The following is a 20,210-nucleotide window of genomic DNA, read 5'->3' on the forward strand; positions in this document are numbered from 1 at the left end:
GAATATATCGAATGGGTTTCTTACTATGTAGCACCAATAACTGTGGATCATCCTGGCTTTTTCGGCGCCGCAATGCACTGAAGCCTCACTGTACCGAAGCCCTCGCAGAACCTGGCTTGTGGTCTAGCTGACCGTCTAGCTCTAGCTATGCATATTTCGGGTTGGCCCGCCTCTCCGCATCTTGCGACCCGCCAATCGAGTTCTTACGAAAGTGGAAATCGTTTTGGAAGTGTCGCTACGCCACGTTGGGCAGAAAGCCGTCTGCACAGGGTGCGGTTAGGCAACTGGGACTACATGTCACATAATGTGGCGCGGACACGGCGGCTTAATCAATATCTCTCGGCCCATTTCCGACTATTCACAATGCCTAATTAGCATGAAATCCGTTTAGTACCTATATCTATGACTATGCTACAACGAGGTGGAGCACAAAATACCCACACCTAGTCGGAGGAAACACATAGTTCTGTTTCTCACGCGCTTAATCATATAGCTATGATAACTGGCCTCAAACGTAGGTCCCGAGAGTGATAGCTAGTGAAGATGAGGGATATTTCTCGTCCAGGTCGTCACATATACCCCTTCTGGCAGCGATCTTAGGCTTGATAGAGCCAATGCCAGAATTGCAAACCGTAAAGCCACGTATAGTATACTAGTGATATACAGAGCGCCAAGGTTTATCCAGTTCGGAACTAAGCTCTTGCGTAGAAAGACATATGTTCTTACATTCTCCACAAGCCTTTTGGTGCCGCGACCCTCTAAGTAGTTGATAAGGCGTTTGAAGTTAACAGCGAAATTGTCCGCTAGGTCTAGTAACGTGCGTTCGTTGAAAGGGGCTTTTCTCTCAATGAAGTCAAGTGCCACATCTCGTATCAGTGCTTTCGAGATTTTCGTAGTATAAAACCTATCCGATGGACATGTTAGTGTCTCGAAGTCGTCTCGTTGGCTCTATAGCGGGATCTTTAAGGCGGGCGTTGCTACTTCGCCAGAGAAGATTTCTCTAAAGTGAATCCTTCGTTCGGGACAAGTTTTCTCGCTATAGCATACCCTTTCCAAATCCTCCTAAGCTTTCCGGATCTTGTCTCGTTCGGAGTGCTGCCATGCCATCGCTTGCAGGACTTGGTAATAGTCATTGATAAATCGTTAAGGGTCCCCCGCCTTCCGAGTAAACTGAGACATCAATATCACTGCGAGCCCGACAACTAGGACCAATATGGAGCATAGTATGGAGGTTTGCTAGACAATACCCTCAACACGCGTCGGGAACGTTAACTTCCACCTAAGAAGATAGACACAATTAAAAATAGCTAACAACATCGACAAAACGGGTAGCATGGCATGGGTACTCTCTGCTGGTTCCTGAGGGATATTATCATTGCAAATACGCTCAACTTTTTTTTCTTCTCTAGAAGTCTCATAATTTTTAAGAATGTTCTAGAAGCTGTCCTGTTTAGGTCGATAGGTCATGGGTTTTGGCTCTGCAGACTGTTCCTTAGGCGCGACGTTTATCGCGACTTTAACGTTTTAGGGTTTATACCAAAAAAAGAGGTACGTCACTGTTCCACAGACTGTAAATCCAAGTGTCACAACTTCGAGTTACGAGTAGGCTAAGCCTCTGTTTCGCCGTACACCGATAGAGAGAGCAAGGTAAGATATCTATATGATGGCGATTATCTTCGCGAATATGTCCTGCTTGCTCTTGTCTCTGATGATATCCTCCGTCAAATTCGCCATCTTAAGCGCCTTACGATGTTCGGCATACTGAAAGGCGGTTAGAGGAAAACGCCGAGGTATGTTTCGATCGTTTGTTTCTCGGTAGTATAAGCCACCCATGTTTGTAAAATAGCAATAGACGAGCGTCCATTTAAGATCCTCGGCATCGGGTTTCGCTTTTAACTTCGCCTTTCTGGATGTTCTAGACAGAACCGACCTCCATGCTTCCAGCACCGATTTCCAAGTCAAGCTTTCAATACCAGTCGAGTTCTCCAGTAACCGCGAGTTCACTATTCTTCTTGCTTTGATCGCCATGTCGAGCTCAAAGACTGCATGTGCCAGTATGAACTCAGGCAAAAGAACCGTGATGAGTATCTATTTGGCGCTTCGGCCTAGGTTGATGTACTATTTGTCTTCTAGTCCCGGAATATTAAGATACTAAACGCTCTAGGTGCATGCAATAATTGTTGTTGCATAGCTCAGGATTATGTCCAACGTCCCTCGGTGTTCAGGACTACGTTGCTAACCAACCTCCGAGCTGAGATGCTCTGGCGTGGCCGCATCACTCTGCGCAGAGGCGACGCACGTCAGAGAAAAAACACATAAAGTCGGTAGTGCCATGCTGATGTTCATAGCCGTACACAATGTTTGATGGATTGTTAGAGCGATGTCTCGATCTGTGTAAAGGGGAGGATCACGATCTCTAGTTTGTACGACAGTTGAGCTTAACTAGGTGCTAGGAGTGGAGTAGGCAGGATAGAGTTCAGCAGCTTAAGTGCGGGCTGGGCTGAATCAGTGCCTAATGCTAAGGGAAATTGGAACATGGCTGGGCACCCGCAAGCTGAAAGCAAGACAAGTACTTGTTATGTACTTCAGAAAGCCTCATTTCCATGCGATGGACTACCTAGTCTATGGTAGGACCGTGTCAGGGAGGGGGGACGACAACGCATTTGACCCTCATGACCATATTGCGTGCATGAAAAGTGGGGTTTATTGGTGGCAAAAGCGTCTCTGGAAGTAGCTCGAGCGCCTTACCAGCATGCTCCATTGTACTCAACACTATATTCTTATCTATTGGGCAGCAGAGTATGTACTAGGACAGCTACGATTACATAAGAGAGCAATGAACGTTTTTCTCCGTTTATCGAGCTTCTTTGCATTAGAATTACTGCAGCAAGGCTTCTCAATCACATGAAAGGCTCGTTCGTCATTGACTATTTTCAGAACTACTAGCTTTTGTGTGATAAGATGCGCGATCTATGGACTCACAAGTAGCGCAACAGCGCCGCCGTCTCCGAGCTTATTAAGCATGCCAATGCCAAGGACAGCGACGCTAAGTCCATCACTGGGCACATTAAAAAGATCAGGAATATTAATTATGCAGACAGTGGCGATAGGACACCCTTACACAGGGCTGCTGTGAGCGGAAGCTATGATTTGGTGAAAATGTTACTCGCCCGACCGAATATCGAAATCACGAAGCTGGATTTTCTTGGAAAACCGGCAATACACTACGCGGTACACCATGACTCCGACGGTGGCAAGCATGTGATAAGAGCCTTCTTAGATAACCAAAGGTATGGAAAGATAAAGCATCTGGGGGTGTAGGACAAGCGCAAACGATCGGTTCTTCACGAAGTATTGGAAAGAGGCAGCAGTGAGGTAATAAGGATATGTTCAGAAAAGGAAGTTATATGCTTGCATGACGCTGATGAGCGAACGCCGTTACACTATGCAGCAAAGCGTGGTATGATGGGTGTTGCGCGGAATTTCATTTCTCTTGGCGCCAAGCTTATGGCGAAAGACAAAACAAAAAAGACGGCGCTATACTGGGCGGCGCACCACGACTACCAGGAGATGACGGAGTCGCTTATTATAGAAAATGCGAAAAAAATGACCGGAAGCGAAAAGAAGCCCGCGCTTACGGTTGCGGCAGGTCATGGGTACTATGCAGCGACGATGCTTCTGCTCAATGACAATGAGGTTGAAGGCGAGCACTAGAAAATGTCACTTCTCCTAGCACAGTGTGTACCTACGGTTGATCTTGAAGCAAAAATTTAGAGTACGCCAAACTAAACGCTGCTTTCATGGGCTGCTGAAAAGGGGTATGGGAGAACTATTATGGCGCTACTTGGGCGAAAAGCCAAAATAAACACATAAGATGCAAATAATTAGACACTACTCTTATATACTACTAGGAATAGGTATAACGTCGTCGCCAAGATATTACTCAAAATAGGTGATATTAACGTTAATAGTAAAGATAAATATAGTTAAACCCCGTTCTTATATACTACTAAGAATAGGCATAGTATTATTACCTAGATACTACTTAAAATAGGTAATATTACTATTAATAGTAAAGATAAATTTAATTAAATACTACTCTTATATACTACTAGGAATAGGTATAATATTATTATAAAAATATTATTTAAAATAGGTAATATTACTATTAATAGTAAAGATAAATTTAATTAAATACTACTCTTATATACTACTAGGAATAGGTATAATATTATTATAAAAATATTATTTAAAATAGGTAATATTAATATTAATAATAAAGATAATCGTAATTAAATACTACTCTTATATACTATTAGGAATAGGTATAGTATTATCGTTAAGATACTACTTAAAATAGATAATATTAACGTTAATAGTAAAGATAAATCTAGTTAAACCCTACTTTTATATACTACTAAGATATTACTTAAAATAGGTAATATTAATATTAATAGTAAATATAAATATAATTAAACCCTATTCTTATATATTACTAAGAATAAGTATAGTATTATTACTTAGATACTATTTAAAATAAGTAATATTAATATTAATAGTAAAGATAATCATAATTAAATATTACTTCTATATACTACTAGGAATAGGTATAGCGTTATTGTTAAGATATTACTCAAAATAGGTAACATTAACGTTAATAGTAAAGATAATCGTAGTTAAACCCTATTCTTATATACTACTAGGAAAGGGTATAATATTATTATTAGAATACTACTCAAAATAGGTAATATTAACGTTAATAGTAAAGATAATCGTAGTTAAATCCTATTCTTATATACTACTAGGAAAGGGCATAATATTATCGTTAAGACACTACTTAAAATAGGTAATATTAACGTTAATAGTAAAGATAAAGGTAGTTAAACCCCGCTCTTATATACTACTAGGAAAGAGCATAATAACATTATTAAGACGTTACTCGAAATAGGTAATATTAACGTTAACTATAAAGATAAAGATAGTTATACCTTGTTCTTATTAGCTATTAAGAATAGGGATAATGACATTATTAAGATACTACTCGAAATAGGTAACGTTAATGTCGATAGCAAAGATAAAGGTGGTTAAACACCGCTCTTATAGGCTGCCAAAAATCGCCACTATATAGTTATCAAGATGATCAATTATGTTTGTACGTGGCGTAGTCCTCAAGTATGGGAGGAGGGGTTGTGGTGGCTCTTATGTTAAATATAATCTTCATAATTGGCTTGCCAGCACTAATTCCAGCCTTTTTTCTGAAGAGTACAGTACCCAACTACTAGGATCGATTGCGCTGACCCATCAGAGCTCGAGCAACTCACGGCCAAGATAGTAGCTTAGCTTGGGGACCGAACTAAGCGGCGGTAGTTCAAGGATACGTTAGTGGAGAAGGCTAGATCTAGAGCCCCTAAGTCGCAGAAGTTGTTTAATGTATCTGCTACTGCTTTAGAAGTGGTTTAGTCTATAAAGCCGACGGTTGACCTCGTGTTACAGACCCCATAGGCTATGTTGGCTGCGCTTCTATGGGCTGGTGTCTGCTTTGGCCTGAAGGTGCTTAGTAACGGACCTCTTCCGCACGATAAGCTTACGCTGATTCACAATCAGATTTTCTCGCAGTTAGCAGAATCGGCACTGTCCTAGCGCTATGGATTTGCGTATGTTGCCTCTAGAATGTAGTGCTACAAACCAAAAATTTATTACGCCCGGTGACTGAAAAGCTAATAGGGCTTACTAGCTAAGGTACTTTACATGTCCAAAATGACGTCTTTGCCTCCTATAAGCCTATAAGTATTTAACCTCCCATTTCTGCTCTTGCTCCCGTTTCCTCCTTAGCACGGGTTCTCGTGTGGTGCTTGTATTATATAACTGGCTGGCTTGAAAGCTGTTCTTCAAGTGTTTAGCGCCCTATCTACGGCGGCTAAAGCGGCGCCTGTTATTAGCGATACGAATGTTATATGTGGTTACGAGGTACACGCGAGTATAGGTATCTCTAGTCGTTGTTTAGTTGGCTAGTGGCTAACGCAAATCGGATCGTGGCCCTTATTGCTTTTATGTTGGGTTTCTACCTTGGTCTATCGGACGAAAATTCCCCCCCGACATAAAATGAAATGTTGTTTCTCTTTGTCTCTGTGTATTCCGTTATCTCCTTCCGATGTGCCTCCTATTTCGGGTAGCGGAAGAGGAAATGCTTAATTGTTTCGCGTTCGAGTTCGCACGTATATTGGCTTGATGGTATTACTTTGATCTGGTGTAGGTATCCGTTTAGCCTGATTATGTAGGTCCTAAGCTGAGCTAGCACTGTCTGTTTATTCTATGGTAAGCTTTTATATGGCGCTCTCGTGTGTTTGCCTGGCAAGACTGTGTTAATGCTCTTGGAGTATTTTCCTACGTTCTCTGGGATCTGTCTCTCTGCCTTAAGCTTTATTTTCTCGATGTTGAAGGTGGTGGAGAGTATCCTCGGGAATCGTTACTTAGCTCGCGCCCCTTGTCGAGTAGCCTCCTTCGCTTTTCTCTTCGCTACGTTAAGAAGTTTATCCTTGCCTCGTGTCTGCTTCTAGATTATAATAATGGAGATTCTGTTTTCTTGCTAATCCCGTATTAAGTCGTATATGTAATGGATAAATTCTTGACCCGATTGCTGGTATGGATTCTTTAGTGATTGTACCGTAGCTTTGTTTTTCGTTAAAACTGATATACGCTTGTAGTTACTTGGCATATCTTGTAACATATATGCTATGGCTGCTAACGCTCCCGAGTATGGGCTCTGCTTAGTTCTTCGCCCAAGAGTGAACGAGAAGGTCTCTCGTCTTCCACCTTGTTGTGCCGTGCGTGGATATTGGCCATGTCGCTGAATGATACTAACAACCTCGTGGCTATAATGGCAAGAGGGTCTTAGGACACTCTATTCTGAGTGTAACGGTTTCTTGCATAGGGATATTGACGTCTTCGGAGCGCCGTCGTAGAAAGTTATAAGAGCCGCAAAATTCGGTTTTGTCTGGTGTCTAAGCCATAATATCCTTTTGATAGTAAATGCTGACTTATAGGTTAGTTTTCCGATATTCTGCGAAATCCGTCGCGTGACTTAGTCGTATGAAATCGGTGCAGAAGTGGGCGTAAACCGCGAGGTGTGAGTGTAACTACTCTCTCGCCGATTTCTCCGCCTTATTTATATCTTCTAGTTTAAAAATAACGATAATAAGCGTGACCTTTCTTAAGAACGAAAAATAATTATATAGTATAGCGAGTCTCCTAGAGACTACGTATTAGTTAATTATTATAATAGCGATTGTGGTTATAGTTTCGTAAGGGTTAAAGTAAGTATAGGCGAGTATGGGAAAGTATCTTGGGCTTATTAGATTAGTAATATAGATCGTATCATAGCCTAGATCTAGTCTAATACTAGGCGCCTTCGTGATTTTCTACTACTTATCCCCTCGTTATAGTTCGCCATAGATACCCTTAAATAAACGCTCTTTAGATATTTTTAATTGCTTTTTTTACTTCTTAGTAGGCTAGACGAGCGTAGTATAGTTTAGTAAGTCTTTATACCTTAATTTCGTAGTATAACTCTAGCTTAACCCTTAGCATTTCTAAAGTAAAACAAAGGGTAGTATCTAGAACCGTTATTAGCCATATTGCCCACTTTAGCTCTAGTAGTAGTTAGTTAAATTTCGAAAACTCTATATTATAGTCGAATAATAAGCCTTAGGGAGAGGTAGATAGGATAGAGCATAGCTAAGCAATATAGCGAGGGGCAAATATGGGCACCGTAGGGTAAAGTATCGGACAAAGATATAATATACTAGTATCTAGCGGCGTAGAGCAAGACCAGGCCTATAACTAGCGAGCACTTCGTGCTTTCAATTATTTTACAAGGAAATCCTACCTTCTATAGTACTAGATAGGATACATCTACATACTAGTATGCGTGGTAGGACTTAGCCTAGTCTAGGAAAGTTAAGTACATCGGAAAAGCCCAAGGGTATATAAAACCAGCTTATTCTTATGGGTAAGGCAAACGAGTGCCGTATATCGCTCTATTAATTTTAGGCTACGAGTAGCATATGCCTAATTTAATTTCTCCTAAATATATAGGGAAATCTAGAGATAGGTATCTCAGAATCTTCTAGGATATAAAAATCTAAGCTAAAATTAGGGGAAACTAGGGACTCCTTATTATAGCGAAAAGTTGTATATCCTTCATAGCTAATCTAGCGCTAGTATATGGTCCTTCTATCTCTAGCCATAGTGGGTACCCTAAAAGAATAAATCCCTAATCTAAAGTAATATAAGACCTATATAACGATGTATTGCCTTTATCTCCCCTTAGCAAACGCTAGTACTATATATTACGATAGGAGCTAGGTGTTACGAACGATAGGAAGTGACGCAAGGTGACCGGGGAAGTGGCCTAGGAGGACGACCTCATGGCGCCTACAGGCTCCCCAATCGGGCCTTATGGTCACGTGACCTCAATAGATTACTAGAGCGAGTAAGCTAGTAAGCTACGAAGGGATTATAAGAGCGAGTAAGCCTATGATCTAAGGAATATAATAGAGAGGTAAACTATTATATAAAGGAAGAAGACTATAGCTAGTCTAGATAGTTTAGATCTTTATTAATTAATCTAAGTAATAGTTCTACTATTAAGAGTTCTACTCTTAACGACTATTTAAATAACACTACTCTAACGTGCTACCCTATAGCTTTAAGCCTAACTCACTTCCTAAGAAATAGACCAACTATGACTTAGATTTAAGCCATCGTTACACTAGGATACTATAACTACTATATTTTCTGGAGGTACTAGGTCCTCTATCTTATACCTCGACGCGAAGACAGTATTACATATAAGCAAGAATAAGAGTAATACCCTTAGATATTCTAATATAGAATAAGCATAACTTGACTAGACTATAGCTCGCCTTATCACTCGACGCTAGTAGACGTTTTCTTAAGGGGTAGCTATAATCTTTCGTATAGCTTTACCTAATACTTCTACCGTAGATCGTAGATAAGAATACTAGAGCTTAGAGGCTCGTTATAGTATTATAATATGTAGGTTAACGTAGTATGCCAGTACCTTCTACTTTTCGCATTTTTTAACTCTAAAAGATAATCCCCTTATAGTTAGCTTAGTAAATAGATAATTAGGTATAGTACCCTATACTAGTTTAAAAAACTAGGGGAGATATAAGATTATAAAGATAGAAATAGAATAAATATAGAGTTAATTATAAAAAATTAATCCTTATTTAAAGAGTTTTCTTTTATGTATAATACTTCGCTTCTATATATAATTATTCTACTATAGGATCTACCTCATAGTCGCTAGCTACATAGCTATCTCCCAAACTAAGCTTGCCATAGTAGCTTTAATAAAACCTATCGGGATAATCTTTACGGCTATGCTCTATGTCTATATCGCTACACACCCTCTCGTCATAGTTAGTCCAAAAGTCTAATATAACGATGGCTTAAATCTAAGTTATAGTTAGTCTATTTCTTATGAAGTAAGTTAGGCTTAAGGCTATAGGGTAATATATTAGAGTAATATTATTAAATAGTTATTAAGAGTAGAACTCTTAATAATAGAACTATTACTTAGATTAATTAATAGAGATCTAAACTATCTAGACTAGCTATAGTCTTCTCTTATCCTAATATACTTAATATACTCTCTATTACTTACTCTTACTTATCTTACTTTATATACTTACTAGTAAGCTATCTAAGTATACTAGTCTAAGTAAGTAGTTATATAACGCTACTCTACCTTCCTAATCTAGTTTACTCGTAAGTTATGTTATTCTCCGTTAGTTACTATTCCATAGGCTAGGTGTAACGGTGGCTTAAATCTAAGTCACAGATAGGTCTGTTTCTTAGGAAGTGAGTCAGGTTGAATAGCTACAGGGTAGCTAATGAGCAGTTCACAGTAATATCGTAGGCGTATAAGTCCGTTAAGAGATTAACTCTCAATAGTAGAACTATTGCTTAGATTGATCAATAGAGATCTAGACTACCTAGCTATGGAAATACCTCCTCCTTAAGTACCCGTCTATCTCTCTATTGTAGGCTTGGATCACTTGGATCACCCGTGATCCTAATGATCTTGATGCCACTTTGGATCACGGCTGGATCACCGTGATCCCTGGTGATCCTGTCACGTGACTCGGCATCCTAACTGTGCAACCTGCAGGCGCCGCCAGGCCGCTTCTTTGGGCCGCCTCCTCAGCTGCCCTGCGTAGCACTTTGGTTTGTAACACTAGGCTACTTTGCGTTTATAATATCTAAGTTATAATCGGGCTCTAATATGTTTTAGGAGAGTTAGTGTATATTGGCATAGGGCTAACATAAATATAAACCTAGGTAATATATATAAGTCTTACTACCATTCTTTTCTAGCGTAAAACCTTCTTCATATCGTACACATATCAAGGCCATAGTCATGTTAAATATGCGATTCATATCATATATCGTTGCCGTAATAGAGTCAATAGTCTAACATATCTCGTCATATCTATAGAGAAAGAATAAAACTACTTATGCCTCTTCCTCTACGAGGCATAATACTAACTCAACTATATCGATTATAACCTTACTGTCCTATATGCCTAGAACTAAGATAGATTTTCGTAGTAAATAAAGATTTAATATTATTTCTATATATTTATATTATTTTATGTAAAAATAAGCTTAATCTTATACTCTATCTTTTAAAATAAATAAGTAATATAAAAAGGGTAATTATTAGCGAGTATTCCTAGGCTACGCTAAGCTATAAGGGGCTTAGGCTAGTGGGTATTCTGCTATAAATACCGTTATGGGTACCGCGGGTTTCTAGTTTTAGTGTATATTTTGGCTTCTACCTAGAGAGCTAGAAATAGCGCTTCTAATCTACCCTGCCATAACTAAGAACCCTAGTAACACATAAAATAGGTTTTATAGTAATAAATATAGTTATGACTAGGGTAGTGGAGGCAGAAGCTAACCTCGTAAGTACTATAGAGTAATATTAGAAGAGAGTTATTAAGATATAGTTAGCGATTTATTCCTTACTAGATACTAACCTACTTTATAGATTAATATTACGTATAAGGAAATATTATGCCAAACACCAATCGCTATTATACCAGATCACACGCCTATTAGTAGGCATATAGGTAGAAGAATTAGAATTAGTCTAATCGTTTATAATAGAACTATAGAGAAAGAGAGTTAGAATTATATCATATAGCATAACGATTAGGGAGATTTCTACATAAGATATAGTTATGGCTACGAGCTATTTAGCTCGCAACGATATATATTACTATATTCGTGATAGTTATTATTTCGTCTCCGCATATAGCTAGCTATCGTTATTATAGTTCGATATGCCTATGCGAAAGGTAGCCGTCCTTAGCTAGCCTTTAGAGTAATAATTAGCGTAAGATTAAGCCTAGTAGGCCATAGTAGGGTTTTATTATATAGTAGACCCTAGAAACATTAATCGCGCTATCTAAGAGTACCTAGCTATTAAGCTATATTATATAATAGACGTTTTATTAGATTTAAGATACTAGTATCCGCTAGCTTACCACTTAGCGACAAGCTACGGATCTACGCTACTGCCTACTATAATTATCTACTCCTTAAATACTAGGTCTTAGAGTTAAAGTTCGTAGAGCTATTAGCCTCTTCTACGCTATATTCTTAGGCCACATTTATCTGCTAATATTATCTAGGCAGCTATAGGTACTTAACTTCGCCTTTGATCGTGCTATCCTCTCTTTATTACTTAATAAAATAGCCCTAATCTATTACGTCTAATACTAGAGGCTAGCTATAGTATAACCCCTATCTTAGCAGGGTTATTATATCTACGCCTTACGCTAAGTAATTAGACCTCCTATTAAGCCAATCTATATATCTTATGTAATACAGAGTTATGGCTACCTAATAGCCCGAGCCTACGAGAGTCAGCGACGTATAACGATATATTAATTATTATTAACTAACCTTAATTTTATAGAAAGTTCTCGACTAGACCTCGTACTAGTATTCGCTCACGTAGCGAAGACTATAGATATACTAAAAAAGGTTTAGGGTAAGATTAAGTTAAAAGTTATATATAAGGATAGGGACGTTAAATGTACCCCTAGCGCTCTTAAGATAAAGTACTACGGACATACGAGCTTACTCTTATCTAGCTAATCGATCTAAGCAAGTGAAATTAAATCAGGGACCCTATCATAGCCTAAAGTAACGGCTAATACCTCGTCTAAGATCTAGCTCGCTAACACTTCTAAGAAGCTAGGCAAGGCAATATAGCTTCACGAAGCCGAGGAGCCAACCAATACTAAACATACTACCTCTTAAGAGCCTAGCTTATGGGACGAGGCCTATGATAGCCTCAGGACAGACTCTAAACACCGCAAGCTAGTACTCAAGTACGAGGAGGTACTGAAGGTCAAGTACGCGCCAGAAGTCAGCAAGGTGAGCGCTGCGGACGGCAGTAGTGGGATCGACCCCGGCGTGCTAGACGCGGTCATGCACCAGCTTGCGACTGGCAACATGAAGAAAACGACCACAACAACGTCTACGTCAACAAGCGCATCAACAACTATACCAACAACCGCGCCAACAACTTTGTCGACAACTACGTCACCAACCTCATATATGACCTCATCAACCACAACCGCCGCATCAGCCGAAGCTTCGGGTCCTAATCCAACAAAGAACGAGGTCGTTCCGATCACCAGTCCAACGACAGACTGACATCGCTCAGCGAGGATATTAGTATCGTGGTTGTCAGCAACAAAGGAATGGACGCTGATTGTAATTAGATTGCAATAAAAATTGCTTGAGAAAAGTGTCTGCTAGTGGCTGCTGTGGATGCTCTCCAAGGAATGTAGAAGGCTATCTACTGTATTGGTCGATTAAGCACAAATTAGAAGAGAAGCCAGTCGAGAAGTGCATGGCTGACACAGCGAGAGCTGGCACCGCTGGCGGCCGCGCTGATGGTAACTATTGAGTAGGATGAGCGAGTTTAAGATCCCCAGCAGGTACTCTTGAAATCTAACTAGTCTAAAAGGGCAGTTCGACTTAGTTGCGGTTTTGCTTAGAAAGTCTAGCTCCAAGATACCTAGCATGGGTGTGAAGGTCTCCCCGCACCCCGTAGCACCTACCGCGCGGAGCAATGCAACAGCGGCCGTGCCTCCGGCTCCTGATATAAGCCCCTGGGCCGTATAATTGGAGCGGACTCTCGCCGGACTGCAGGCTTGCCCTCCCCGCTTCTCTTCATGGCGTGGGACGCCTCCCACATGTCGGGGCAGGTGGGAACGGGGCCGTACGGGCGGCCAATCAACCAGAAGAGGCCTGGCAATCTGGGCAGAAGTGGGAACGTAGCCGTCCCGGCGACTGGGCAAGATCGCACAGATTAAACAATAATGTCAATTTCGCCTTGAAAATGTCCGTAGCTTGCTAGTGGTCCTCATAGTCTGCCTTGTATTGGTTGGGAGCGTTTATTTGATTTTCGGCCTCCAGAGCACCGCCTCTGCGCCCGCTTGTTACTTTTCTTCATTCGCAAAGTAAGACGGGGGTGGACTTGTGCGCGCGTAGTTAGAAACCGCTGTTGATACAGGCGTTCTCTTTCTGGCCCAGCTGGTCCCCGTCGCCGTCCCTCATTCGTACACCTGACCCGGGAATCTAGTAGCGACTCGCTTTTGGAAAAGTAACAAAGGCGACGGGGCTTGATGGAGAGTTCGTGGTTCGCGATCGAGCACGCAAAATAGCGAAAAGTGCTCCCCTGACTCGGCCACTGGCTGCTGGTTTGGCCGGCAGGTGCTATCCGCTGGCTGCTCTTCGCGTGCTCCAGCAAACGAGACGAGAAGCTCCGCATCGGCAGACTAGGTACTGGTAAGAAAGCAGTTGATTCTAGCTACAGGACAGTGCAGTGCTGTTCTAGCAATTATTTTACATAGATGGTTCGGTATAACAGTAACTGTATCAAAAGGCGTTGTGTTGTTAAGAGCTGGCTATGTGCTAGAGCCTAAAGTGGGTCAAGTGATACAGGTGCTGCCCTCGCTCTGCCAAAGCGATGCGTGTGTGTTTTTGAGGATGTCTGCTGACCTTATGCATGTCTTCGTTGACCGTTTTTGACTGGCTGACAACGAGGCGAGGCTTGTACTTGCCACGTATGCTGCATGCTTGCTTTTCCACCTGTCCCCCGCCCTTTCAAAATGGAGGAGAAGTGCGAGGCCTCGTTCTCATCGCTCTTTCATACCCATCCACGCGGTTGTCAAGATGAAGAAGAAGAAGTCTAAGAAGATACCAGATTCGACAGATTCGGCAGTGCCCGCTGTTGACAAAACTGCCGACTCTCGCCCGAAAACATCGTGAGTGTAATTCCATGGCCTTAGCGATGATTCCCTAACATTGTTGCAGAGTTTTCACCGCGCCCATCAAAACCTTTCAAACAAATGATGGCTCTCGATTCAATATTCTATTGCCGCTACTTAAGGAATGTCCAAAGTTGGCGGACAAAGTTTCTGATCAATGGGGTATTGAACCTAAACTCGACATTACCCCCCAGGTTGGCCATATATTGGTGAATTATCTGTTTACCAAAAGATATGAGCACATCAGACCGGAAGGCTCGTCGGATGAAGAGCGTTTCCTTGCAGAATTGGCCACGGATATCCGTGTCTATGCTTTTGCTCAACAATTGGAGTTCGTATCGCTTCAGAATCTCGCGATTTGCGAGATTCAGCGAATTGGGAGATTGCTTCCCTTCGTTACCATCATCGATCAGGTGAGGATCGCATATCCGCAGATTCCTTCCGATGATCTCTGGTTCATCGGATACTTGAAATCTGGAATCAAGTCATTGGCAGAGAGTGAATCGGCCCTGCCCAAACATGGCACGCTCAGCGTTAGTGACGTACTGTTGCAAGGTTTCATCGAGTCATATACCAGTGGTATAAGCTATCTCTTATGCAGCGATGAAATGGGGGCCATTTGGGATTCTTTTGGTGGGCGATAAAGTCTCCACAAAAAAATACAGGGGGCCATTTCGAATTCACAGGTCGACCCCATTTTATGATAGAAAGGCCCGCCCAGAAATAAACCCAACCTAGCCCAGGGTTATAAGCAGGTTAGCCAATAGAGCAGCCCCATCGTATCGTAGTCGTCCGTCATAAATAAGGAGAGAGTGATGGTGTAGAAGATAAAGTTTATATGCGAATTAAGTAAAACCGAGACCGCAACACTAATTTAATTGAACGCGCATCGGAGCAGTTAGCCGGCGTAAACAGCACCCAGCGTTAACGGTGGTACAGGGGGGGTTGAGAATAGGGGGGATAGGGGCACGGATTATATGACTAGTAGCAAAAGGACAGAGAGAAAGAAAAGGAGAGGAAACATATAGATATAGCATATATATAATAAGATAACCAGTGAGTATGCGCCCGTTTATCTACGACCCCAGGTTCCCATTTTTATTTTGCGGTCCATGCCAGTGGGCAATAGTTCGGGCCGAGGCGGCGACCCATTTGACGAGACACCACAGTAACATACCGACCGTGGCACGCAAGGCCATTTTATAAGCTATAGAAGATATCCCAAATATCGTAGACATACAAGCTAAGTTAGTTAAGTATGAGTTACCCGACTAAGAAGAACCTATCCTATATATTAACCCCCCCCCAAACCGACGGATTATGATACCGCATATGCCCGTATGTGGCCCGTACGGTATAGGGCATACAAAAATATTGCCAGGAGTAGCATGGGTAGGTTAATGTCGGGAAAGGGGGTCGTCGCGCCCGTGGTCAGCCAGCAAACGCCCGCACGTTACCGTGGAGTACTGGCGTATATTGCCAGAGGTTGTTTGTAGGTAGCCTAGCTAGCTATTGGTTTGCGGTCTAGGCAGTGGATGAATAGGGAGAATAGAACGGAATCGCCAGCAGGAGTAGCCCAGATAATCAAGAGAACGTGCAAGTGTTTGAACATATGATGAACGACATGGGCATAACATTTGCAGCGATAGTAGCCAACGATAGAATTAGAGAGGACGACCAGAAGAAAGAGGCCAATATATGGTTAGGCTGGGTCGGATAGGCATAGCATTTGGAAGGATTATATCCGAAGACGTTATTTACTATGGGCGATCCACCAGCCGTGGATAAGGGCACGTTATAGCAATTATGCGATAGTATTGAACGGGTCATAGAGGCAGCTAAGCACGTATGCCACCGTCGGATTGTCGGATTATCGACCATGTTTAAGATCAACCGGCGTGAGGCCAGTAAAAGAGCTAGCTAGCTATTCGACGCACGAATAGAAAGCGATTCATGGGCACGGTATAAAGAAACGTGGATGTAGATCACACGCATCATATACCGCGCCGAGCAAATCGACGACGATAAGCGGCCACCGTATGTCATGACAGAGGAGTAGGGTAATACATGGGACGTATAGGAGAATAGCGCCCAGGCACGCCATAAGGCCATATGTAGTTAGGCATAAGAGGAGACCTAGACGAGATGGGATCGTGTGTATAGAGAGTTAACCCCCGACGACGCGAGTAGCGTCAGCAGCGTGCGTAGCGCTAGTACATTGGGCACCAAGACGGAAGTAGTGGACGACAACGAGTTTGACTGGCAAGGGTTAGTAGCGATGATATATTTGTTAGACCACGACATTAAGGACGACGAGTATAGCAATACCATCATTAGCGCTATGGCCATGATGGGCATTAAGGAAGGGGGCGGGTAGTGTAGCCTATTGAATTACACGCCGAAAATGTCGGCCATTATCAAGGTAGCACGAATGATGGCGGTATATAGCGCACACCAGGTATAGCAAAAGGATATCTACCGCGTGATTATGGCGGATTAGGCGCGCCTAGCGTCTGGGAGTAGGCCTGCGGTGGTGTTAACGGAGCAAGACGCCAAGTAGAGGGTAGCGGGGGTATTTCCGCGCGTGCGTAAGATAGTACGCTAATTCATAACGCGAATTAGGGAGGAAAGCGACTAGTTCTTGGTGCTAATAGAATAGATATTAGAGGCGCGGACATACGGGATATATATCTAGTTTAATACGATAGCGTTAGGCATGGTCGATTGGTAGGGTAAGACGTTGTGTTTCTAAAAGATAAAAGTGGACATAGCCTAGTTAGCGAGCATGTTCTATGGGATAGTGGACGAGGTGCGGACCACGTTAGAGGAGTTAGCATTATTAGGTAAGGGCGAGATTAGGCAGTTACTGGCAATCCCGTGGGCTAGCGTCGAGGACGACAATAGCGAGCAGCGGGAGGGGTATTGGTTTTTAGCCGACGAGCGAAATAAGTGGGCGCGGAACAGCGATGGGTTTGTGATGTAGCGGGCCGTGGAGTAGGAAGAGTATTGGCGCGCGTGGATCACGACGAAGCGAGGATTGCGGCACCTATTGCGAGAGTAGGCCGTGTGGTAGTACTAGCGGGGGGTCGATCGATTCCGAGAGGTGATGTAGTGTTTGATGCACATGACGTCCGGGCAACTAGCACGAGCGAGTAAGTTGTTGGAAATCCGGTTCCGGAACACGCGCAACGGCGGGGCGCGCAACATATTCATCAGCCACGGGCAGGTCGGGTTTATCACAGCATACCACAAGAATTTCCGGCAGACCAACGAGGCCAAAATCATCTACCGTTTTTTACCACGTGAGGTAGGGGAGTTATTAGTGTGGTATTTGTGGTTAGTATTGCCATTTTGGCAGAGAGTCTAGGGTATTGTTAAAGGCGTAGGGCATGTAAGTGCATTTTTATGGGCGGCATAGGTATTGGAGGGCGGGCTAGCGGAGGACGAAGGGTACTACAGCGGGAGCGACCGAGAAGACAATAGGTACGAGAGTAGGATGGAATAGTTAACGATATCGTGCGCATCGATATTGCCGGCGGATTGGTAGGATTGGATCTAGGAGCGCAAGTGGACCATGGATTGGGTGCGATGGGCGATGTAAGGGTATAGCGAGCGGTATGCGGGGAGCCATATATCGATCGCAGGGTGGCAGTATATGGTAATCGCGATCGCGCGACGGTTTTTAGGCGTTAGTACCAAGGGTTTAGAAGGGTATGAGGACGAGGACGGGATTAACGACGACCTGGTGGATTTGTAAGCCGGGCACGGATCGCACGTGGCGGGCATAATATACGCCCGGGACATGTTCGAGAACATAAACAGGATAGTAGCCATGCGCGAAAGGTTCCGTTCGGTCAGCGAGCGTTAGCACCGGTTATTTGCGTTCCAGGGCGGGCATACGGTATAGCTAGGGGCTAAGCGGAAGAGGGAACGGTACGAGGGTAATAGGGGCGAGGCGAAGCGGTAGCGATTTGAGCGGTTATAGTACGTCCACATGGCCGGGGCATTATAACAGATGGTCGGTGCCGGGGCGCGGTTTCGGGGCCAGCAGGAGCAGGTGGTACAGTCGATCGTGCAGGGCGACAGGACGGTATTGCAGATCGCGAGCACAGGCGAGGGTAAGAGCGTATCGTTTATGTTATTGGCATATTGTTCGCCGGACAGCGTCATAATTGTGATTATGCCGTTAGTAGTATTATAAGAGGATTTACATACGCGATGCTAGGCCGCGGGTATCATATCGAGCGTGTGGCAGAGCGGTTAGGGCATGCTATAGAGTAGTGTTGTATTTATGATGCCCGAATTAGTATATACGAAGGGGTTCGATGATTACGTGTATTAGTTATAAAAGCAAGGCGTATTAGACTAGGTGGTGGTAGATGAGTGTTATATATTATTAGACGCGAGCGCGAAGTTCTGGCCGAAGATAAGGAAGGTCGGGGAAGTGATGTAGGGATGGGGTATGTAGTGGGTGTTTTTGATGGCGACGTTAGGACTGGAGGAATTGACGACGTTTAGCGAGGTGGCGGTGGTGGACATGAGGAAATGTCGTGTGTTCTGGTCCCCGACGATACGTAGGAACATTAAGTATAGCGTGGAGGTGGTGAGGAGCGAGGATGGCGTGGCGTAAGCGGGTAGGGTCGTGCGCAAGGCTAAGGCTAGGCAGGAAGAAGCGGAGGACAACCGGGTATAGGAGATTGTGGAGAGATGGTAGATAGGCGATGGCGAAGGGCGAGCGATTATATACGCGGGCATAATTAAACGGGTTCAAATATTAGTGGCGAAGTTAGGATGTAGCGCATATTATAGTAGTGCTGATACGCGAGATGGCAAGAGCTGGATGATGGAGAGTTGGAAGACGGAGGAGTGGGTGATTATGGCCACAAACGCGTTGGGGATGGGAATCGACGTGCTAGATATACGGTTAGTGGTGCACGCATGGATGCCGCGGCGTATACGGGATTTGGTGCAGGAGAGCGGACGGGCGGGGCGGGACGGAGGACGGAGCTAGTCGGTGGTGGTGTGTGGGCCGATGATGGATGAGACCGCGGAGGATAGCCCATGGGCGCGGGAGGCGGCGACGGTGGAGTACACGAGCAAGAGACAATGCCGGCGGATTACGTTGGACTAGGTTATGGACGGGAGAGTGGACCGGGAGGAATGTGGCGAGGCGGAGGAGGCGTGCGATGTTTGTAGGGAGGCGGCGACGGTCGTAGACGGGGAGGAGGCGGCCGAGGCGGCGGCGTGGGCGTATAACCGAGCAGGGCCGACGTTAGAGCGCTAGGCCGCCGCGGCACGGGTTACCGAGTGCTGGGCGACGACAAGGCGAATGGAGGAAGCACACGTATGGAGCGAAATGGAGAAGTAGTTAGAGGAATGGGCGGGACGGTGCGTGGTGTGTCGATTAGTAGGCTAGGCGGGTGATCATAAGGAGGTAGATTGTCAGAGGATAGAGAAGGGCAAGATAAGGGAATGGGTGACAGAGGCGAGGGCAGGGTTAGAAAGAGAAGTATGGACTAAGCGGCGGATAGAATGGTTTAGTGGATGTTGGTGGTGTGGGTTGCCGTAGAGGATATGCGAGCGGTGGGAGGTGGTCGAGGGCGATGAAGGCTAGAGGCGAATGGTTGAGGGTGGCTAGTGCCAATATGGTGGGTTATTAGTTTGGGTGATCGGGACGGCCATAGGTATACATAGATCGTGGGTGGCTAGCAAGGTAGGAGTAGAGGTAGGGTTACTTAGGGTTAGGGTTAGGGTTAGGGTTAGGGTTAGGGTTAGGGTTAGGGTTAGGGTTAGGGTTAGGGTTAGGGTTAGGGTTAGGGTTAGGGTTAG

The 20,210-nt window shown here is 43.8% G+C and overlaps 1 protein-coding gene across 1 annotated transcript; it reads left to right on the plus strand.

The window, feature by feature from the left end:
* Positions 1-3,465: 3,465 nt before the first annotated feature.
* Positions 3,466-3,714, plus strand: V2A60_008456 (uncharacterized protein; the record flags this gene model as incomplete). The annotated part of the gene is made up of 1 exon (XM_083259729.1): positions 3,466-3,714. The coding sequence occupies one exon, from the start codon at positions 3,466-3,468 to the stop codon at positions 3,712-3,714; it is 249 nt and encodes an 82-aa protein (XP_083115855.1).
* Positions 3,715-20,210: the final 16,496 nt, after the last annotated feature.

This window comes from Cordyceps javanica, chromosome 5, assembly GCF_051103115.1.
Source record: "Cordyceps javanica chromosome 5, complete sequence".
NCBI classification, from domain to species: Eukaryota; Fungi; Ascomycota; class Sordariomycetes; order Hypocreales; family Cordycipitaceae; genus Cordyceps; species Cordyceps javanica.